We start from the raw sequence: 24,539 nt of genomic DNA, 5'->3' as shown, positions 1-24,539 counted from the left end.
GAGCATGGTAGAGGACTACTGGAGCTTTGGTGGAGGTCACTGTGAAAACAAACATTTGTAGAGGTTTAAACCTGTAACTCCTGAAACAAATCCAATGATGTTATCCAACTTTATCTTAATTAAAAAAAAAAGAATAGTAAAAGCACTTATAACTTTGGAGCTAGCAATAGGGAAAAATAGAATAACAAACACAAAGTCAATCCAAACAAGTTGCGGAAATTGGAAATGAGGAAAACAAAGCTGGTGGAGAAAATAAAGAGTACAGAGTAAGACTACAGTTCAAAAAGAAAGACTAAAGGAAATTACTGTATATTAACCATCTTTTATCTATATCAGTATCATAGAAAATATTTTTCATTATAAAACATTAGAAATAAAGAAAATGATTCATACAACAAAGAGTTTACTCACAACAAATATATAATAAAGCTAAATTGTGTGCAGCTAATAACATAAGCTCAAAGTAAAGTAAAATTCAATAGGACTACAGGAAGAAATAGATACTTTACATTCATAGTGGGAAATCTAACATGATTTTCAATTGCTGATAAAATAGAATCAATAAGAAAGTAGAAGATTTAACAAAATAATTAAACAAACTTGACATACATGAAACATTGGCAGAATGTATATATTTTTTTCAAACACACATAGAATATTTACAAAAATTGACTATATGCTGGGACCTAAAGAAAATCTCAACATGCTAAAGGTTCAAATCAGACTATATTTTAGGTCCACTATGGAATTAAACTAAAATTCATTTATAAAGAAATTTTTATAAATGTGTCATATGTTTGGAAATGAAGCAATATAGCTCTAAATAGTCCACAGTCAAGACAGAATTCATGATAGAAATTATTTTGTGTTAAATAATTCAATCATAGCACATTAAAATCTATGGGATGCAGTTAAAACTATGCTTTAAGGAAGACGTGTAACTGTATGTGAAATGAGGGCTGTCTGAAAATCATTGAGCTCATCATTAGCTCAAGAAGTTAGAAAATAATTTCAAATTAAAGTGAGAGGAATGAAAGAATCAAGACAAGAATGGAAATTAATGGATAGAAAATAAATATAGAATATAGAAAAGTCAATAAGCCAAAAATTTCTTCTTTGAAGAAACTAACAAACTGGAAAGCCCCTCTTGGGACTGATCAAGAAAAAGAAAGAAAAGGCAAAAGAAAAAGGTAATTTAGTCACAGATTTGGGCATCTTTACCACAATTCATTTTAGAACTTTTTCATTAATTAAAATGAAACCATTCTCTCTTTAGCTATCAGTTCCAATCCTTCCTTCACCCTCAGCCAAGGGTAACTGTGAATGTACTGTTGTCTCTTTAGATTTGCCTATTTAAGACACTAAAGGGAATCCTAGGATATGAATTATTTTGTAAGGATTATTTAATTTAGCATATTCAAGGCTCATTTACACTATAGCATGTATTCAGTTTTTTTATTCTCAAATGATACTACATTATATGGATAGCTAACTATATACCACATTTTACTTATCCTTCAGCAACTGACATTTGGATTGTTTTCACTTTTAATTATTTTGAATGCCACTGGTATGACCACCCACGTACAAGTTAGTGTGGACATATATTTTCACTTTTCTTGGGTATATAAGTAGGAGTGGAAATGCTGGTTCACATGGTAACTCTTTTTAACAATTTTAGGAAATTCCAGACTGTTTTCCAAAGTGGTTGCACCATTTAATATTCCCTCCAGCAGTATAAGTGTTTCAGTTTCTCCATATCCTACCAACACTTATTCTCTATTTTTTTAAAATTATTTTACATCCTAGTGGGTATGTAGTATGAGCTTTGCTGTGGGTTTGATTTGCATTTCCCTGGCAACTAGTTGCCTCAGTTTCTAATTAATTTAGGTATTTTGGATATGAAGTTATGTTTTTCAAGTTGATATGTAGTGCCAAGCTGCTTTTCATTAGTTACACCACTTCTACTTTGGTGAAAATATACAGGACACTTGTTACATAACATCTTCACTAAAATAAAATCTTTCCAAATTCTGTGAAATTAGACTTATTTTTATATCATTCCTGTGATACTCATCTTAAAATAACTATCATGAATTTTATCTAACTGTAGTGTGTTCATATTCTTTGTATACTTTCCTATTTGGTCTTTGCTTTGTTTTGAAAAATGTTCTTAAAATAGCTAACACCCTAAGTAGTTTATGTGACACAAGGAAAATTTGGGGAGTAAATTTGCAGTCTGAAATATTTTGAGAAAAACTAATATTTCAGAGTCCTTATAATAACCAACCAGAGCAACCATTTTCAAAGTATTAATAGAGATTTAGAAAATTTTACAAGTTTATATTTGGTTGTTTACATAATGCAAATTATTAGAGAAAAGGAAACTAAATGAAAGAGAACTCTTTGATTACATGAGATGTATCAATGCTTCTGCCGGAATGTAATTGAAAATTTGATGAGAGTTTATGTTCAATGAGTGAAATGGCAGAAATTAGAAGTGGTAATTATTTTGGGGCTGTTTCTTTCATTCAGCTTCTTAGACACTTTAATTGCCGTCATGGAAATAACTAGAGATTTTTAAATATTGCCCACTGTAGATCTGGAAACATTTATTTAAGGAATTCCATGACAAAATCTAGGTCTGAGAACTTTATCACTTTTTGGTTAACACAGTTCTTTTTTTTTAAGATTTATTTATGCATACAAGAACTGGGATACAGTCTAGAGCTGTGGGGGTTGAGAGGATTCACCAGAGACAGAGCGGGGAACAGAACAGACAGATTAACTGAAACACACTGCTGAGGGGAGCAGTGGGCAAGTAAGGAGAGGTCTGCTGTGCCATGTGGGTAGCTCCCTGGCTGGTCGGGGCTCAAACTCGTGCTGCAGAGGCTGCGGATAGCTTCATAGGTTGCATCTTAACCCCTTGCACCACCAGCGTGGCCCGGTTAACACAATTCTTAAACAGAAATAGCTGAAGCTTCAGTGCCCCCAGGCTCAGAGTTCTTCGAGAGGCTGAGTTGTAGGGTGGGTGCCTGGTGGATACTGGATCCCCAGCTCCATCTCTGCCTAGACTGTTTAATGCTTAAACAGAGTGAGCCCCAACTGGCCCAAAACTACAAAAATAATCCTGAATATTGCCTTCTGACTATAAACGTTTCATGGGTCTCTCCTACTACCCAGTGTTAGTTTGTTAGTTGTTTTCTATGACTGAAGCCAGAAGGAGAAAAGAGTAATGTGGGTTGGAATAAGGGATATATTATGTTCTTTTCTTTAAGCTATGTCTTTAATTAGTTATTGATCTAAAAAAAATAGCCATTTATTATACTTAAATGACCCAGATGTGCAATGGGAATGAACAGGGCCCGAAAAACATCCCAAGTTAATGTATGTAAACATCATTTGTTTGGGGCAGACATTGTGTGACACACAGAACACTCTGTGTTACCCTGTTTATGATTTTTTCCCTGCGAGTGGAATTAAATTAGGAAATTTGCTAAGTGTCCCTGGGTTCCTGGTGTCAAGTGTTCTCCACATGAGTCCTGAATAGGGGCTCTGCTATGAGTTGAATTGTAACCTCCTAAAAGATCTGTGGAACTCCTAACTACTCAGTATCTCAGTATCTCAGAAAAGGAGAAAGGTTTGTTGCAGATATAATTAGCAAAATTAAGATGAGTTCATAATGTAAGAGAGTGGTCCCTTATTCCAATATGAGTCTGTTCTTAAAAGAGCAAAATTTAAACACCATGGGAAGACAGATGCAGAGATTGGAGTGGTACATCTAGACTTCAAGGAACCAAGCCAAAGTTTGCTAGGTGATAACAGTTTCTCCCTCACAGCCCTTGGAAGTAATCAACACTGCTGACACCTGGAGTTTGGATTTCTAGCCTAAAGAACAGGGTGGGAATGACTTTCTATTGTTTCAAGTCACCTAATTTGTAATAATATGTTACAGAAGCCATACCAGGCCCTGAATTCTTAGCCAAACAGCTTAATATTTTTGTTTCAATTTCATTCCTTCTAGAAAAGTAATAATGATACCTGTTATTCTTAGGTTCCAATGGACTTCTGGAAGAGAAAAGCTTATATATTTGGCTACCTAAGGTTTCTGGATAATTCCCAAGATTCTTCCTGCTCCAGCACTGCCATTGCAGCTTCAAGTCCAAGCCCTCTCGGTCTGGAGCATGCATCAGAAGTACCAGGAGGACCTGATAAGTCAGGCTGCTTGTTTGCACTCCAGAGATTGTTCACCCACTAGGTTAGGGGTAGTACCTCCATAATTTGCTATTGTAACACAGTCCTGATGATGCTGAAGGTGTGGGTTGAAGACCACTTTTCAAGACTATGAAAGACTTTTGGGAGGAAAGGGAGAGAGTCCTGAAAGGTTGGAGGCTTTGTACCTGTGCGGTAAGCCTTAAATCACATTATCAATATATGGGCCCCAACTACCCAGTCCAGCCCCAGCCATTTTCTCTCTTTCTGAATTTGGAAGTTGTTTCCTTCTACGCCTAGACTTGGGCTTGAATGTCTATCTACTGCTCCATCTTGAGCTTCCCTGAGATTTGAGCTCTGATCACAAGTTAGTTTCCAGGTGCTAGTTCACCTCCTCCATTAAATCTTTTCACCACGACCCCTCCCTCCCTTGGGTTAAAAGCACATTTCCCATATTAATTACGAGGTACTTACGCATACATTCAGTAGTGGAACCAGTTTTTATGGGATCACTAAGCAACTTTCTTGCTGATTTATGGGGACCACATCATATTCAGTTAGGTTTAAGGAAAGAGACCATCATGATTCCTCAGAAGCAATTTCAGTTTCTTCTGAGTCTTACTATAATAAATTTCCCAAAGTATCTCCACCCACTCATCTACTCACCATGGAATGTCCCATGGGGTACATGCTGTACAGACTCTGCTGGGCCTGCGTAGTGAGCAGGCCCCACCAGGATGTGACCCTGTGGGGTTCTCAGAGCAGCAGGGGAGGGGGGGGAAACAGCAAAAAAATCACGCTATACCATGCAAAATCACAGCGGAGACAGGCCCATGCAAGGAGAGCAATCCTTTGCTCTAGTGGATGAGTAATGAGATCTGGCCCTTTTGGGAAAGTCTTTGAATTGGTATCTGAAGGATGTGCAGGGAATGAGCCAGGTATAAAGCAGAAAACAACAATTCCAGGCAGGGAGAATAATGGCACAGAGGCCAGGCCAGAGGAAGGAGTGTACCAAGGGCTGACCTTTGAGCTCAGAGGGTAAGGGCATCAGGAGATGAGTAGTGCTTGGTGCCTGAGACAGAGGAGTAGGGCAGAAACCAGATGGCGGGGAACCCTTGTGTTGTGTGTTCTAGTCTGAGCAGATAGGGGTGTCAGCTTCTCCCCTGCTCTCCCACCTGTCACTACAACTTTCTCCCCTCATGGTTCATGGCTTCACCTCCCCACCTTCCAATCACTATTCTCTTTCAGGGAAAGAGGCATTCCTTTCTTACCGGGTGACCTCTCCAAGTCCCTTCTGCATCCTCAGTGAGGAGCCTTCATGGGCCTTAAAATCTTCTGCATGCCTTACACCTGCCTTTTACCTGGCCCCTACCCTGTGTCCTTGGATATGCACATACCTCCCTGGTTTTAAAAAAAAAGCCTACCACATCTTCTTGATCCAGTCATCTATTTTTGGGCATTTGGGTTGTTTCCAAAGCTTAGCTATTGTAAACAGTGCTGCTATAAACATAGGGGTGCAGGTGCTCTTTGGAATTGATGTTTCTGTGTCCTTTGGGTAAATACCTAGGAGTGGAATTGCTGGATCATATGGAAGCTCTATGTTTAGTAGGTCAAGAAATCTCCACACAGCTCCCACAGTGGTTGGACCAGTTTGCACTCCCACCAGCAGTGCAGGAGAGTTCCTTTTTCTCCACAACCTCACCAACATTTGTTGTTGCTAGTTTTTTTAATATGTGCCATTCTCACTGGTGTAAGATATTACTCAGCATTCAAAAAAGATAAACTCATGCAATTTGCAGCAACATGGTTGGAGCAGGAAGGGATCATGCCCAGCAAAATAAACCAGAAAGAAAAAGAAAAACACTGGATGGTCTCACTCATAGCAGGAATCTAGAAAACTTAAATAAGGGACCAGGAAAAAGAATAACTATAAGAAAGAAAATATCAAAATCGACAAACAACTATGAACCAGAGACACTCTATGGCGGGTGGGGGGCGGGGAAAGGAGGGCTTGGGGTCAAAATAAGGGGGTTGTAATTGTATGGGGAATATAAAAAATAAAATTTAAATTAAAAAAAGAATGCAAAAAAAAAAAAAAGCCTACCATGGGCCTTGCTGGTGGTGCAGGGGTTAAAGTCTCAGCACTATCAAGCTATCGCCTGCCATTGCAGATTGAATTCGATCTTGCCCTGCTGTTCCCCTCAGCAATGTATTTCAGCAGATCCACCTGTTCAACTCCCCACTCTGTCTCTGGTGAATCTTCTCACCCCTCACACCTCTGCCTACAGTTCTTGTATGTATAAATAAATAAAAATTTAAAGATTTATTTTTATTTATGCATACAAGAAGTAGGGTACAGGTCAGAGGTGAGGGAAGGGGGACCAGTGAGAGGATTCCCCAGAGACAGAGTGGGGAGCAGCGGGTGAGAAAGGAGAGGTCTGTTGCACTGTGTGGATATCTCCTTGGCCGGGAATCGAACTCATGCTGCAGTGGCTAAGGATAGCTTCATAGCTTGCGTCTTAACCCCTTGCAACACCAGGGAGACCCAATAAAAATAAATCTTTAGGAAAAAAAGCCGGTCAGATCCCATGCTGTCCCCAATTTTCTCTCCTTCCTAAGACTTCTCATAGGTGGGGTTTGGGGACATCTATCTTTGCTCTTCCCACCGCTCCTCTTCCCCTGACCTCTTAGTCAAGTGGGACCTGTTAGAGAAAAGACTTTCCCCACTATTACACGTCTTCTTTGGTCTTATACTTGCAGGTTGAGGTGAGGTTTCCTTCCCTCTGTGCTACATCTTCAATATTAAGGGTAACTTAAGACTTGCTGTCAAAATGTTCCCCAATTCAACTCCAATTACAGGAAACTAAAAATCTTTCCAAATTATTTGTTTTAAGGAATTTCTATTTGGCAAACTTCCTGTGACTAGACCTTGAGACAACACTGATATTCTTGACAGAGTGGTGTTTTAATGCTAACTTAAGTGTTTGAAATGGCTGTATTGATTTTCAGCATTTGAAATGCTGTATTGATTTTCAGCATTTCACATTGATTTTCAATGATGCACACATGGAACATATAATGCATTGCTACTTTAATAAAAAAGTGAAGGAGTTGCTCTATATTTGATTAGTTGTCACTGAGGTCAGCTTTATGTGTGTGGACCAGAGAAGCACAGAGTTGCTACTTTCATACAAAGTTTTCACAGGCAGACTGGCCAACGCTTATGCTCAGGGTTAACAACATGCCCTCAGATTCTCTAGTGATAATATCTATCCAGGAATAAAATAAATAAGCCAGTAGTAAGGATGTTCTAACAATGTGTACTTATATAAGGCTGTTCTCTTTCCAGGGCAGGCCCTTTTGTCTCAGAGTCTAGTTGCTTGACATTTATTTACCAGTATTCAACTGCCAATTCCCAGGGGCTTGAGAGGTTTATGTGCTGGCAGCCTGACACATACTAATCAAATAAACAAAAGGTTTGATTTGTAAATCAGCCTGTCAATGTTTTACAGGGAGAATTGACATTTACTGAAGGACTGAATTCCTTGTCACTCAATCTCCCTACCCTCCTTTGAGAAGGAAACCGAATGCAATGCTTAGCAAGAACTAGAGATGCCTAAATTTCTTTATGTGAGTTTCTGGATCCCAAGGAAGTCTGAGGTTGAAATAGCTGTTGGGGTTGAGGGTCAGAGAGCATAGATCACTTTAAATTTATGGACTGCAAGAAAGAGAAAGCATATTGACCGAATGAACAAAGCGGGATTTCCGGGAACATTATCTTGGACTCTCAAAATTGACTTGGAGATCCAGGCTTGGATACAGTGAGGGAGCAGCACCTATAAGAGCTGCAAGCAAGCTAGTTCCAGTCTTTCTAACTCTCTGCTGTGTCCACCTTTTTAAGTTTCTTCAGGCTTTTAAAATAACAATTAGCCCATCGACTAATTGACTGGAGGTTTACATTATCTGCTAAGAATTGTAAAAGGAAAGATAAGCCCCTTACACCCAAAGAGTTAAGAATCTAATGCTCTAGCAGCACTCTGTCTGCCCACTTGTGAGTATGCAGGTGCCTCTTTTCACAACTCTCTCTCTGTTCAGGGCAGCAGCATCCTGCCTGCCTGTGACCTGTCAAGGCTGCCCGCCTGCAACCATGCAGGCCTCTCTTAGCAAACCTGTCCTTTCTAGGGCAGCTCTTCCTGCCCACTTGTGTCTATGCAAGTGTCTTTAACTGTTTTATCCCTTCCCTAATAAACCTGCTCTTTAAATATTAAAAAAAATCTAATACTCTATATCAGTATCTACAATGCACACTGGACCAAGTTCACGGCAGAGGTGCAGCACCAAAACTTGGGGTTTCACAAAAACTTTAAGGTCAGAAGGATGGGGAAAGACTTTAAAGAAAATACACTGGAGATGGCATTGAAAATAGCAGGATTTGTTAGGGAAGTTGGAAGTATTTTAAACTGAGAGGCAAACAGTAAACATGGACCCAGATGGAAGAGCCTTACTTGAGTCCCCTACTTGATCTCCACCTACTCCTCTTGAAATAGGGCTTAGCTAAATGGAAAGGAAGTTTTTGTCCCTGTGCTTTGGAGAGGAGACTATGTGGGAGATATAGAAATGTGAGGGGAAGATGGGAAAGATCTGGACAATCTACTTCTAAGAGATTTTAAAAAAATCATGTGCTCTTCTCTGTGTATCTGTTGGTGGGTGGATGGCAGGTAACAGACCTGGAAACAAGGAAATGAAGGTGGTCATCTCTGGGAGGTTTTTTTTTTTTTTTAAAGATTTTATTTATGCATGCAAGAAATGAGGTATAGGCCAGAGGTGTGTGGGGTGAGAGGATTCACCAGAGACAGAGTGAGGAGCAGAGCAGGCAGATCTACTGAAATACACTGTTGAGGAGAGCAGCAGGCAAGACAGAAGAGGTCTGCTGTGCCATGTGGGTCAGCTCCCTCGCCCGGGATCGAACTCCTTCTGCAGTGGCTGGCGACAGCTTGATAGCACTGAGACTTAACCCCTTCACCAGAGGGAGACCCCCTCTTAGAGAGGCCCCCTCTGGGATAAGGTTTATGAGCCCTGTCTATGCTGGGTGGGGCTACTGGCAGCAACCAAAGGTACAAAGTCTTATGTTACATGTCTTCCACCCCTGAACAACTGCCTGGGTCCTGCACAACTTCAATTCAGGACTGTCAGGGCAAGGCTGTTGTAGAATAGGGCATCAGTGACAGTGATAAATGGTTCAATTTTTTTTCATTCATTTCAGTCTATATTTGTGAACACTGACTGGAGGCTCTGCCCTGAATTGAGGCTAGGGCATGGAATAGAAAAAGTAACAAGGAGTAAATCCCTTCCTTTCATTGTCATTGTTTTTGTTTTCTCATCTGTAAAATAAGACATTGGAATTGAATGACTTTGGTTGGCTCTGTTTCCAGCCCTCAGGAGTTTATACCTAATGCCTGGAGCAGATTGCCCTTGTGGCCAGAGGAATAGTGTCAGAGGCTGAAGGGCAAAATGGTGAGCAATGTCTCTTATCTTCTGCCTCTTTGGAAAGAGGAGTCCTCTGAAGGACACCAGGGATGCAGTGGCTCTGTGCAAATGAGATGTCTGGTATTTGCCAGCAGCTTTGGCATAATGCAAGGAGAAATAGTGCATAAATGATGCAATGGGATTACTGCTGACCATGAATTTCCTGTCCAATTAGTGAGGTGGTGCTGTGGGGGGTTTCATTTAATTGGAATGTTCCTGAGCAGATCTAGGTTTATTTACCATTTTGCATTAATTTGATCTCAGGAGACGACAGGGTAGTTGAATTACAACAACCTTCTATTAAATGAAGTTCTTCCTCATTGACCTTTGATTTCCCTTCCCCTGCATTGTGCTTCAGTATTTCTCTGTAGAGCCTGTCACAGTTTCCATGCCACCAAAGAGGGCACTCAGGTTTGAAATTTTTCCAGTTTCTGGTGCATGCATTCCTCTGTTTTCAAGTCACAATATCTATCTAGAAGAAGGGTTTCCAAATTATTGGCCTGGAAACTCTGTGGTGTTCAAGGTCACACTCCTTGTGGAATCTTACCTGACCATCCCCTAGTAACTACTACCCCAGTGCCTGATAGGAGGAGGAGCATTATAAGTCTCAAAGGTCTTCATAGGTCTTCTGTAGAAATACTGACTTTACATGAGATCCAGGAATATCTCTGAGAGTTTGTCATGGTTTTATTTATTTATTTATTTATTTTGTATAGAGGCATGCTTTATTTATTTGTTTGCTGGTCTGTTTGTTTGTTTTGTTTATACATGCACTGGGTACAGTCAGAAGTGCTGGAGGGAGGGTGAGAGAATTCACCAGAGCCAGAGCAGGGAGCAGAGCAGGCAGAAGGACCGAAGTACACTGCTGAGGGGAGCAGCGGGCGGCAGGAGAGGTCTGCGCGCCATGTGGGACCCTCCTCTGGTGGCCGGGGAGCAGCCGGGGATCGAACCGGCGCCGCAGAGGCCGCGGGCAGCTTCGCAACCCAGCGCTCAACCGCTGCGCCACCGGGGAGGCCCTTGTCATGGTTTTAGAAGGGTTTAATGTCCCTAGAAAGTTCTTCCTCTCAAGGTTGTTCCTTTGAAATATAACAGGATAAACCTTATATGTTGGTGGAAAAGGAACCAGAAAAAGAGAGAGACTTGCTTTTGTTTAATTTAGGTTCCATGAAGTATTCAAAAATTTAAGGAGATTTTTCAGGTCCCCATTTTAGAGCTTTCACAGCGGGAGACCAAAGCTCAAGAAACTCAGGACCTTCTGCTTTGGAGAGAAATCACAGCTTCAACCAAGGCTCATCCTTGATGAAATGTTCCATTGTTCAGCTTAATGTTTAGATGCATGCTACATTTTACAAACTGCCCCAGCGGCACAAACATTATTAGCATTCTATGTCTGGAGTATATTTTGGTTAGCACTTCTTAGAATTTACTGTCCTTATCTCAGAAGCCTCTTTAACTGTCCCGAAGTCCCTGCCTGCACCATCCCAGTAGTTGCCTAATTAACCCTAAACTTGCCCTGGGACTCAATCCTATACCTCTGAATCACATATAAGGTTGTAAACCAATGTTATTGCAATTAAAAAAAAAAGAAATTGATCACCATATCTTACTGTTCATCCTCTCCACAACGTTAGAAAAAATGCAATGTAAGAGGTCAGGGAAAAGTCCATGCATGAATCACCATCCCTCTGACACTCAGGGCCTGGGGCTAGGTCTACACACTGCTTCAGAGTCTGCATAAAAGAGAATATACTTCTCCAAACTCCAGTGATGGTTTTTGTAAGAAAAATGCAGGCCATTTTTTTTTTAAGATTTATTTATTCATTTATACAAACACTGGGTACAGTCAGAAGCGCGGGAGGGTGAGAGAATTCACCAGAGCCAGAGCTGGGAACAGAATAGGCAGACTGATGAAGTACACTGCTGAGGGGAGAAGCAGGCGGCAGGAGAGGTCTGCGCGCCATGTGGGACCCTTGCCGGCGGCCGGGGAACGAACCGGCGCTGCAGAGGCTGCGGGCAGTTTCGCAGCCCAGCGCTCAACTGCTGTGCCACCAAGGGAAGCCCAAAAAAGCAGGCCATTTTTAATGACAACGACAAAATATACATGGGGAAGACCTGGAGCATCTAGATCATCTTTGGGAAAGCATTTGTTCCGTGCATCAGTCAGGAAAGACCAGTTTTGCCACAGTAACAACTCCAGACTCACTGGGTTACAATTACTCAGGTTTATTTCTCACCCAGGTTAAATGTCAGTTGACTGTCATCTAGGGACTTTGTTCTGCCTCTCCTCCTTGTGACTTTGGACTCAGCCTGGGGAAAGCTTTCAACTTCCTTTCTACATGCTCCTCAGTAGCATGAGGTAGCAGCTACCTACCAGAACACAGCTGACACCCAGTGCTGCTCTGCTACCAATTAATCTAATTCCAGCAGAGGGTAGCTTTCGCTCAGCCATATACGGTTTGTTACATATGTAGTATTTGTCCACTTAGCAGCATGCTTTTCCACATTATATAATACTTATTTTGGCTGGAAAACCCCACATTCACTATCATAAGAAAACGCTTAGTTCATATTTGGGCTTTTCCATATTTGCAAACACAGCATTAAATGCTGTTACTGTAGTAAAGCAATGATCTCACTTCAATTCTATTTTTCTGATCAGCTTTAAGGTTTTCTTCTTTTTAAGTGGTTAAATGGTTAAATTGCATAAAGCAAACAACTAAAAAGATTCGGTGACTTTCCCTAACGTTACATAGGCTTAAGGGATATCGAAACCGCAGCAGAGAAACGTTGTCTTGTGACCAAGAGGGAGCAAGGCAGAGAATGAGCAAAGACTTAATCACGATCGCAGACAGAATGCCGCGCCTCCTTTTTACTGGCTGCAAAAAGGCCAAGCTCAAAGGGCAGGACCGCCTGCAGGCAGCGCCTCAGCTGCTACCTGCAAGCCAAGAAGTCACCTGAGTCGAGCTAGTGCCCGAACTACCCAGCTGCAGCGACCAGTCCGCAGTCCACCGGGCCACGAGCGACACTCCCTGGGCGGGAGGACGCCCTTAGCCCTCGAGCCAGGCAGCTCGCGCCCCGGCGCCCCGGGCTCCAGGCCCCAGGGAACGGCGCCCGCGCCCAGGTAGCTCGCGCAGCACCACCTGCCTCTCCTGCCCCGCGCCCGGGGCGGGGCTTCCCGCGTCCCCTTTAAGAGGCCGCGTCACCCGCCCCTGACGTCAGGGTGTCTCTCCGCACGAGCCCGCGTCCCGCGCCGCTCCGCGCCCCCGCGCCCACAGCCCCGGCGGCGGCACGACGAGCGGCGGCCCGGCGAGCGCGCCGCCCGGCCCGGCCCTCCAGGCTCGCTCCGCAGCCGCCTCCTCCTCGTGCCCGCAGCTGCCCGCGCGGCCTCCCGCACCATGTCGGTGGCCGGGCTCAAGAAGCAATTCCACAAAGCCACTCAGGTGAGGCGCGTGACAGGTGCGCCGCGGGGCGGTCCCGGGCACAGCCGCGCGGGGCGCGCTCGGTGCCCGGCGCTGGCGGGGCGCCCTGGGGGGGCCCCGACCCCGCGTCCAGCCCGCCCTGACGGCGTCCCGCAGCGCCCGGGGGCACCCCGCGCCGGGGAGCCCGCCCGCCCTTGCCACCCCGGGCTCGGCGCGGCGCTGCGGGGTCCCCCGCGTCCCTCCCGGCCGCCGGGCGCGCCGCCCCCGCACCGGCGCGCGCGGGCGCGGCGAGGAACGGGACCGCGACTTGCACCCAGCCCCGGCGCGCGGGGGCCGGGATGGGGATGGGGATGGAGGGAGGTTATGTAAAGTCGCCTTTTCCCCGGTGACCTTGCGGGGTCGGTGCCCGCCCGCCTTCCCGGGAGGTGCGGGCGCCAGGCGGCCCCGCACGGAGGTGCCTGCGGAGATACCTGCAGTAGGCGCGCCCGGGCTGGGAGCCCTGAACCCCTGAACCCCTCTTTGCGTCGTCTGCAGGCGCCAGGGGAAAAGGAGGGATGGGGGGTACCTTCTGGGGAGCTCATGCATTTTCATAACTTTTACTTGGAGAGCTCGGTGGTGAAACTCCTTGGAGACCAAGGCTTGACCAAACAGGCGGAATGTCTTGAAAAATTTTCCACGCATTTGGCAGCTTTTCTAGAACCAAGTCATCATGTATTTTAAGGGATTGTTTTTAGAGAGGCTTTTATGGCATGGATATACCCATCTTTCTCTGTGGGGTTCATTAGCTGTAATTATAGAAAACATAGTTAATTCAGAGTCTGGTAATTTCAGCCTCTTGGGGATCTGTTGAAGAAATTTGGATAGGGGAAAAAACTTAGGGAATCCTTACAACATGACCTATTTCTTATATAATGAGGATGGTTACATTTTTTAAAAAAAGAACCCTTGTCATGCAGTTCTAGGTTAAGGGATCTTTAGCTAAGAACTTTATTGATTTCCTTAACGATGTCTCGTCATTTACCATTAAATCTTTTTTCATAACTTAGCCTTAATAGGGCGCTTTCTCATAATTTATCAAAGTAGTGAGGTTTCCCTCTCGGCAGCCACATTGACAGTCTGTGTTATAAACCACATCCAGAAAAGGTGAGGGTTGTGTTTTATAGATTCTTGGTTAGATTATGGTGACAGATGCAACATGAAATTCACCTCCTGTAGGCCCACGTGCCATCGCTGTCACCATACACTAGCCTTTATAGAAGCAGTTCCAGCTGTCAGTTTGGGAACTCAAAAAGACTAAGATAATTGCAGTAAAAATGCCCATTAATGGAATTATTTTTACTTTTTATAGGAACCTTTCTGATACATCTTTGCCAGAAATGTTTGCAAATATAAATGTGTTGCTGGTGTAAGTTGGAAGGCCTCTAATAAACTATCTGCTTCAGATTCCTTCATGTTCACAGCTATGTGCTGCCCATAAATTCTCAGGCGGGACTTCTTTGATGTTATTAACCTTTTCAATTTCAGGTACTTTTCACTTCTTCAAAGCAGACCTTAGCACCACTTTTTTTTTTTTTTTTTTCCCATTCTGAGGACTTCCTTTGCAAATCTTGGTGCCCTAGTCACTGAGGAACCTTGACTTTGGAGTAGGATAGGCTAAGGCTTGACCCTCCTCCTCCTGCCTTGAGCTCTCTCTGACCTTGAGCAAGTTACTTAACTTCTGAATCTGTCATTATAAGGATAGTACCCATTTCTTAGAATTGATGTGAAAGTGAGTTTGTAGAACACATAAAATGTGTTCAATAAGTGTTTAAGTATACTGTCATTATTACAAAGGACCATCCCTTATACCAGTAATGAGACCTGAAGGTATTCTAAAAGCTACAATTTTTTGCTTTGATATCTTAACAAAAAATAATCAGACAGCTCTTTTTTAGCTAAATCCTGAAGTTATATGAAGCTCTGAAGTTTGGAATAGAAAATCAAATTGTGATACAAAAGAACTTAGTACAGATGAGTCTGCTTGGGAAAAGATCAATGTTTATCACACCGAGTCCAGATGCAAATTCACTGCATCATTTTTTTCTTTTTGTTGAAAAACCTTTCATTTTAAAGGTGAAACATGTAGGCTATCTTGTACATAACTTAATAAGGCACAGTCTTGGAGAACCCAAACAAAAGTTATCCTACCTACACATATAAGGAATGTAAAGCCAGTACGAATATTTGCAAGTGAAATAACCATGTCCTGCTTTTATAGACCTTTCCCCATATACCTCCATGAATCCGGTTGTGTCCACAGAGTAATCCTAGAATCATTTCCTTTTGAGAATGGTTATACTGCATTATGTAGCATGTGTTAATAACTGGAAGGTTCATCTTCAGCTAATATTTCTCTTCATAAAATTAGTTTTTTGCTTATGTTAAGCAAGGATGGTATTTATATTAATAAAGCAGTGTGCCGTTAATGTTTGCTCACTGTTTTGATATTTTTGTCACAACTGTTCTTTTGGTTTAAGAACTGATCCATTTCTACCTTGTTGCTGAGTTATTTTCAACGTCCCTGTGATTTGGGAGTGAAAAGAAGTACTTTTGCCAAATAAAATTTATTACAGGGGAAATTATTTCAGTTTAAGAATATATTAACATAGCAAAAATTGATCATCTTTTTACTTTTGTATATTTCGTTACTCAGTTGTCCATAGATACAACCTGTCATACAATTAGCATAAGTAAGATAATTTTTACCACCACAAATAGGGCAAATCAGTTTTATTCATATTGAAATTTCATCTTAGGAAGAGTAATACCAATTTTTTGTTTTCACTTGTTGGTTTAAACTGGCAGCAGACTGGGTAAAAATAGATGTCCGGTTCCCATTAAAATACTGTTCTAATGAAAAATATATACTTTTTTTTTTTTAACTTTGTCAAGCATTTTGTCTGGATACACCTTGCTTTATAATAACATGAAAGTTTGTTGTAGAGTAAAATGTATTAGGCCATAGGTGTGTTTTCTCGAACTGCTGCAATGAAGTTTCACAAACTACCTGCCTTAAGCAGACACAGCTATTATTTCTGGAGTCTTGGTGAAGGTGTTAGTAGCGGCATGTTCCTGCTGAAGGTGCTGGGCAAGAACCTGTTCCTGTCTTCTCTCCTTGCTTCTGGCGGTTTGTTGGAAATCTTTGGTCTGTCTTGCTTTGTAGACACATACCCCTCATCCCTGACTTCATAATCACATGGTATTTTCCTTATCTATCTGTATCCACTGTTTTCTGTTTTCTATGATACCAGTCGTGTTAGATTGGAGGCCCAAATTACACAGGTTTGACTTCATCTTAAGTTTTTACATCTGCTATAGCACTGTTTCCGTGGAAGGAATTTTGAAGTATTGGGGGGTTAAGACTTAACATGAATTGGGCCTCCCCGGTGGTGCAGCGGTTGAGCGCAGGGTTGCGAAGCTGCCCGCGGCCTCTGCGGTGCTGGTTCGATCCCCGGCTGCTCCCCGGCCACCAGAGGAGGGTCCCACATGGCGCGCAGACCTCTCCTGCCGCCCGCTGCTCCCCTCAGCAGTGTACTTCGGTCCTTCTGCCTGCTCTGCTCCCCGCTCTGGTGAATTCTCTCACCCTCCCGCGCTTCTGACTGTACCCAGTGCATGTATAAACAAAACAAATAAATAAATAAATAAATAAACATGCCTCTATTAAAAAAAAATTAAAAAAAAAAGACTTAACATGAATTTTGGCATGGGGTGGCACATTATCAACCTAAAACAGTCACTATTTGCATAAAAGAATTCATTATAGTGTTCTTCTAAATGTATTTGCTTCACCATTTAAAAGGATAATGAAGTCTGTAAATTAAAACTTTCTATTGCATTGAGTGAGATATGTTTTATTTTCACTGAGTTGGTTAGGATATATGCCCATTATAATCTTCTGCATTTGACTATGTATTATTATATAGTCATACACAGATACTTGAACTGGAAAATTTTAATTGCATTAATTTTTATGCCTTCCTGTTTTAACTAATTTCTTCATGCTTTCATCACATTAACATGCTGAATTCTATATAAATTCTTTACTCTGGAGAATGTCACATAAATTTGTTTATGCATTTGTTGATTTGGTTTAATTAAATATGTACAGTAAATCCTCACTTAATGTTGATAGGTTCTTGGAAACCGCAACTTTAAGCAAAACAATGTGTAATGAAACCGGATATAATGAAACATTTTTTCATTGAACATTGGCTACAATTATATTTTCTCATCGAGTTTTAATGAAATGATGTTGAGCAAAATGACATTATCGGAGGGCCTGACTTTATCTGAGATTCTCTGTTCCTTACTTGCCTGCTCTAAGCAGTAAAATTTGTGCTGCTTTCAAAATATCTTGCTTATTGGTTGATCCAGATTTCTAGACCAGTAGTGCCCTTTGTCAGGTTCTTAATCTTGGGTCCATCATAAGCTGCAGAGAGCCAATCTTTTTTTTTTTTATATGTACGTATGTATATACATACGTACATATGTATGTGTATGTACATATAGCAATTGGGTACCAAAGAGAGCAAGATAGTATATAAGAAAGATCGTATAAGGAGGACAGAGTATAGAAGAACTACTTGGATAGACTATATAAGATATATAAAGTATATAAGATAAGGATAGAGTGTATAAGATATATAGTGTATAGAAGAAAAGGCATGAGGCGATTTCCTTTCTAGTGAATTTCACTAGGTCATGGTAAGGGGAGGGTGGAGAAGGCAATGTGTGGTGGGACCTACCATATCATAGTGGAGTACCTGGTCACCTGGGTGTGGTGCTCACAGCTTGCATTGTGGGGGGGGTGGGGTGGGGATGTTGAGACAGTAGGAGACAAAATACTAAGTTTAAATATTTTGCAGTACAAAGATGTTCATTTTTTGGTCTAGATATCTTTAGTTCCCTATTTACTTTGGAGCTCAAATATTTAAGAGTGATTTATATGACTTATAATGAATTTTAAAGACTATTAAGAGACAGACCTATGTCTCTATATAGTAAAGTACAATTGTGAGACCCTGTCAAATGTTCTTACAACCTGTGAACAAAAGAATTTAAACAATGCTAAATCATTAGCTGAGCTCTATGATTCAGGAAATAATGTTTTATGAGGATTTTATATCCTCATACATTCAGAATATGATGTTCTAATTTCTTTGCCTTAATCTCCTATTCTCTATGACCACCCACCCCCACCCCCACCCCCACATCCCCAACTCTATCCTTAGATCAAATTGTATGTGGCGTGAGTGACTTGAAGACGCAGTCTGTAATTCCTGAGAACCACATAGCTCCTGGGAGGTTTTCATAGATGCTTAGTTTTCTGAAGATTCACTATGCAGTGTTTTCTGAATTGTGTTACTGGAAAGAAATATACATTTCATCCCTATAACTCAGACTGATCTTTCCCCAGAGATCCTAATTGGAACATTTCTGTAATGCTAAGACATGTCTCACATTAAGGTGCAATGCTCATTAGGCACACATGGAGATAGTCTGTCTATGTCTTTTAATGTATGATAACTATCCCCAATGTGGACAGTCTCTTTTGAGAAAGGGCATGTGGGGTTTTTGGCAGTTATTGTCCATAACAGTGATGCCAGGTTAGCGTTGTGAAATTCCCATCCCCTACTCTAGAGGAAGTTCCTTGGTTTTACCTTGGTTCTGCAATAAAATTCGTTCAGAAACTTAAGAAGATTTATGATATCTTTACTTCTCATCGATTCTTTTCGCCAGTTACTGTAATGGAAGCACTTTTTAAGATCTAGTTTACAATAGTAGACGTGGTTGTGTTAATTTGAATTTTCCAAGAGAGTCTGATCCTTTGGTTTAATCCAAAAGTCTAAATGGGCCTTTGTTGTTCAAAACCTTTTCATTCTTTTTTCCTGTTATTTACTTCCAAGATTGAGGATAACAGGCACTCTGCCATCTTTAATACATGACTTTTAAGGTTGCCATAGGAAAAGTGTGTGTCAGCTTGTCACTGAAAAGATGTCACTCTTGAGATTGTTATTTTATATGGCAAAAGGGAAATTGCATGGTTGGACTTTATTTAATAACATGAGTTCTTTAAAAGCAGAGCATTTTCTCTAATTAGTAATGCAAGGGTAAGTCAGGGAGAGTCTCTGTATTAGGACTGGACATATTGTTGCTATTTAATGAGGGAAGAGGCCATGCAAGAGAGAAAAAATGTACTCTAGAAACAGAGAGATTCCTTAGAAGACAGGCAGCATGGAATCAGAGACCATAGACCCACACTATTAAAGAAATGCCAGCCTAAATGGAGAGGAATTCTTTCCTAGAATCTGCAGATGGGATCCTGGTGTGGCTGACACCTTGATTTGGTCTCTTGTGACCCTGAGCAGAGAGCTCTGGCAAGTTGGCCCAGACTTGTGACCTGTAGAATGGTGAGTTAGTAAATTCCATTGTTTTAAGCTGCTGAATGGGTGGTAATTTGTTATGCAACAACAGAAAACTAATAGAAGGAATAATCACCCCTGTTTATGTTCGTTTAGCTGGAACATGTAAAATGGCCAGATATTGGCATATCTTAGTGCTGTGGAAAGATGGAGGCTGGGAATGGTAGTCTAGCAGTGTACCCTGCATTTTGAAGTGGGTGTTGTTTGAAAAGCTATATGATTTTGCCACCCCTTCTGTCTGTAACCCCTTAATTTATGTGTGCTCATGAGAGTATGCTGTGTGTATGTTTACATACATACGTGCACACAACACACATGGCAAAAGGGAAATTGCATGGTTGGACTTTATTTAATCACAAGTGAGTCTTGTTTGCTCAGTCAGTCTTTTCTTATTTGGTAAGACTCAATATTCTTTTGTCTTTTTGGAATACATTTTATCTTTACAGTTTTTTTCCTACATTGTTTAGGTTTTGGCATATAGACAATTTTTGCTGGTGAAACACAAGCTTCTTTTTGTGGTCCTGAGTGAAGCTGTTAACTGCTTTCTGAACAGCCTCTTAGCTTAATGGCTTGTAGCACAGTGACACCCTTGACAACCTTGATAGGGAGAAAATGTAGAACTATGAAGGGTTTTTGAATTATTACTGTTCAGCAAGAGACTATGAATTTCTCCCGGTAAAGGTAGAGTGGTTGAGTGGTTGCTTTTCACTTATGGAAGGCCAGTGCCAACACACACACAACGAAATGCCCTTATCTGGTATGGACACATAGGCTGCCATATGGTAATTTGAGGTCATTCATTAAGTTGTTCTGAGGATTGCAGATGCTTGTAGCACACTTTGTGTTGTCTGTGATATGTTAAGTCCATGTTCTTTGGCATTATTTGTGGATCCATAGCTGTGAGTATTGTTTAGGTGCAGCTGGTGAGCAGTGTCAGGCATATTTTGGGAAGGATGAAGTCTGGTACTCTGCGATGTCCTATCAGTACTTATCAGTTGAGCAGCTTGGCTGGAGAGAGAATAATGAGCCGCAGTGCTGTGTCTGAGTGATGAAGTAAACTCACAGGTGAAGTGTCCTGTGGAGTCGATTACAGAGTGGGCACAGTTTTCACCATGTCATTCTCTGCATACTGCTCACTGAAGTCACCTGGTGTGATACTTTATGTTGAGTTAGTACCGTGCACAGTGACTTGTTGGCCATATTTTTATTATTCATTAAACTGCTTGAATGGCTACTTAGGGGCAAGAGGAACTGACTATGCCAAACCTTTAGCTAGGGCTGCTCTCTGTCTTTGTAGACTGACAGAACAAAATGCTTTCTGGAGAAGTTCCTCATCAAGATTTTACTCTTGAAAGTTAATATCCTGTTACCCAGAGATTCCATTCTGCTCCTTATGCTTGTGCTCTGTCTCCTGTTCCACTTTCTAATTAAGTTTAGTAAACATAAAATTGTTTTCCATCAAGCTTTTTTGGGTTCATTTCATCCAATACTTTTTGTGAATCTTTGGTCTCTTTGAAACTCACAAACACAAAATCTTTATTCTCTATTTTAAAGTGGTCATTACCTTTTCCTTGTTCTCAGTCCAGATTTTCCAGAGAGGCTTATAGTGCTCCCTAGCCACCTCTTCTCTAAATTTCTTCTCATGGACATGGAAATCTACTTTTTCCTATCTCCAGCAGAAGCTGGGAAAGGTCATTATTTAGAGCATTTAAGTTGTTCAAGTATTTGTGACTATTATGATGCATTTAGTTTATTTTTCAAGCTTGTTCAGTTATTTTCTTAGAGGTCCGTGTTTAAAACATTTTGGTTTATTTTCACTGTACACCACCTTATATGAAACGATATGTCCTAAACAGAAAGCTTATCACAAATTTTTTTATCATTACATTTGTCTAAATTTGATGACTGTTACTCTACTTTTATGAGACAATGAATTATGCTGATAGCATGATACGTGTTGGTAGATTAGCTTCCTCACTGAAATGTCTAAATTCTTGGAAACTGATGTCACTGTGTCTGCTAGTTGTTGCTATGAATGATTCAAATGTGTTTAGGCAGTCAGTTTTTGTAGGCTGTTTCATATGGTTATGGTGTGGAGTTATCTGCTTCCCAAAGTTGTCATTTAGTTTTATCTTTATGACTTTTAGGCTCCTGTATTCATATTTAACTCACTGAATTGATTTTAATTTAAAAATGAATCACTTTCACACATGGCAAAACCACTATCAAGTGTCATAAATAGAGGTATAGGAAATTAACATACAAAAAATGTTAAGTTCTGGATATACTTACTTGAGTTAATCTGTGAACTTGAGGTTTATTCCATTTTTTTTTTTAAAGATTTATTTTTATTTATTTATACAAGCACTGGGTACAGTCAGAAGCGCGGGAGGGTGAGAGAATCCACCAGAGCCAGAGCGGGGAGCAGAGCAGGCAGAAGAACCGAAGCACACTGCTGAGGGGAGCAGCGGGCAGCAGGAGAGGTCTGTGCGCCATGCGGGACCCTCCTCCGGTGGCCGGGGAGCAGCCGGGGATCGAACTGGCGCTGCAGAGGCTGCGGGCAGCTTTGCAACCCAGCGCTCAACCGCTGCGCCACCGGGGAGGCCCAAGTTTATTCCATTTTTGTTTGAATAGGAGATTAATAAATGTTAGACATCAGTAGATATACTAACAATACATAGAGACTTTTTACCACTAAATCATACTGATTGAAAGAAGAAAAAGAAAATGAGGTTTATTTGAAGAACTTGAGGTTTATTCCATTTTTGTTTGAATAGGAGATTAATAAATGTTAGACATCAGTAGATATACTAACAATACATAGAGACTTTTTTCCGCTAAATCACACTGATTGAAAGAAGAAGAAAATGATAGACTCATTGAGGGAGTTAGTCTGTACCAACTGTATTGTTCAAAATGTGCCTACTCCCACAATGTGACTAAGTCCACCATTTTCTGATGATCAAAGAGTTGTCTGCCTTAACAGGGAATTTGATTATCTATTATAACAGGGAGGATCATGAGAGCAGCACTGAGTCACCTGTGCCTAATGGTCGGAAGGGAGGCAGTGGTGTACGCCAAGAGAAGCTCTTGAAACACTTAGAAAATGGTGAAAGATGATCTACACTAGCCTATGTAGAACATGATCAATAGGAGAAACTCAGATCTCCTCTTAGTTTTCTCATTTTGAAGACCTGTAAGGTCCCAGCGAAGTCAGTAGTCACTTGATTGCAACTCCACCCTCCTCCAGCCAATACCTAAATTCCACAGCTGAAATAATACAGTCTTGGGCATAAGTTTAGATTCTGACATTTCATGCTTTGTTCTTGTTCCCCTTTGATTCACTTTTGAAGTGCAGCTCATTTTTCTAATGAGCAAATCTAATGTTGCCTCTCAACCTAAAATCCTTCAGTGGCTCTTTATGTTTCCAGCATAATGCCCCTGTATGTTATGTTGAGGAGTTTGGAGTATAATCTGACCAGTTTACAGATCTAGTCCCATTTCTCTCTCTCTCTCTCTTTCTCTTTCTTTTCTTTCTTTAAGGATTTTTTTATTTATGCATGCATGCAAGAACTGGGGCATAGGCCAGAGATGCAGGGGGTGAGAGGACTCACCAGAGACAAGAAGAACAGGCAGATCCACTGAAATACACTGCTGAGGGGAGCAGGGGGTGAGACAGAAGAAGTCTGCTGTGCTCTATGGGCCAGCTCCCTGGCCTAGGAGTGAACCCACGCTGCAGTGGCTGCCAATAGCTTGATAGTGCTGAGACTTAACCCCCTGTACCACCAGGGAAGCCTGGTCTCATCTCTTGCAGCTCTTTTTTATATGTACTGAGCTGTTGCTTTATAGATTTTTGTATCTTCCCTTTATGTCACACAAACTTACCTACCTTTGAGACTTTGTACTATGTCTTCCTTTTTGTGGAAATTGCTCTTCTATTTTATACCTGACTAATCACTACCCCCCTTTGAGATCTTAGCTTTTGTAATTTCTCAGGAACCTTTACACTTCCCTCATTAGGTATGAGTAAAACACCCTTGCATGTGCAATGAAAATTGCTTGTTATGCTTTTCATAGGTGTAGTGCTTGGTCCATTGCATTGCAAGCAACTTTTTCCTTGTTGGTACCCTGAGGGTACCAAGGACTCTGTCCTTCATTGTGTCCCTAGTGCCTGCCCCAAAGTGTGCATTTTGTTGATGATTGTTGATTGAATGCATCTTTCTTGTTTCTTTTCTATTTATCCATATTAAGATGTATTTAAAAGGGCTTACCTTGTATATTTTTATTTTAACTTTTTAAGATTTTTAATTAAAATTTTAATTAACTAAAAATTGAGATTTAATTGGCATATAACATTAGTTTCAGGTGTGCAACATTATTATTTGATATTTGTATGTATTGTGAAATGATCACATTAGTAGTTCTAGTAAACATGTATCATCCTATATAGTTACAAACTTTTTTTTTGTGATGAGAAATTTTAAGATTTACCTTCTCAGCAAATTGCAAATATGCAATACAATATTAACTATAGTTCCCATGCTGCACATTATACCTCCATGGTTTATTTATTTTATAACCTGAAATTTGTATTGTTTTACCTCTTTACCCATTTCATTACCCACTCACTGACTGTGACAACCACCAATCTGTTCTCAGTATCTGTGAGCTTGGTGGGTTTTTTAAATTCCCCAAATAGATGGAGCATATGGCATGTGTAGCCATTGATGGACATTTAGATTGTTTTCATATTTCAGCTATTGTAAACAATGCTGCAGTGAATATTGGGGTGCATATATCTTTTCAAATTAATGATTGTGTTTTCCTCAAATAAATGCCTTGAAGTAGAATTGCTGGATCAGGGGCCTCCCTGGTGGCACGAGGGGTTAAGATGCAACCTATGAAGCTATCCGCAGCCACT

General features: G+C 41.2%; 1 protein-coding gene across 1 annotated transcript in view; it reads left to right on the top strand.

Moving 5' to 3' along the window:
• Window positions 1-13,133: 13,133 nt before the first annotated feature.
• The window catches only part of SH3GL2 (SH3 domain containing GRB2 like 2, endophilin A1), a gene marked incomplete at both ends in the record, with an annotated part of 186,512 nt that continues 175,106 nt past the window's right edge, over window positions 13,134-24,539 (top strand). The window contains one exon of the mRNA XM_084239277.1: window positions 13,134-13,178. Coding sequence (XP_084095403.1) covers window positions 13,134-13,178 — 45 coding nt within the window. The remainder of the gene's footprint in view (window positions 13,179-24,539) is intronic.

Source organism: Talpa europaea, assembly GCF_964194135.1.
Source record: "Talpa europaea genome assembly, chromosome: 7".
NCBI lineage: Eukaryota > Metazoa > Chordata > Mammalia > Eulipotyphla > Talpidae > Talpa > Talpa europaea.
This window is presented reverse-complemented; position numbering and strand designations above follow the sequence as displayed.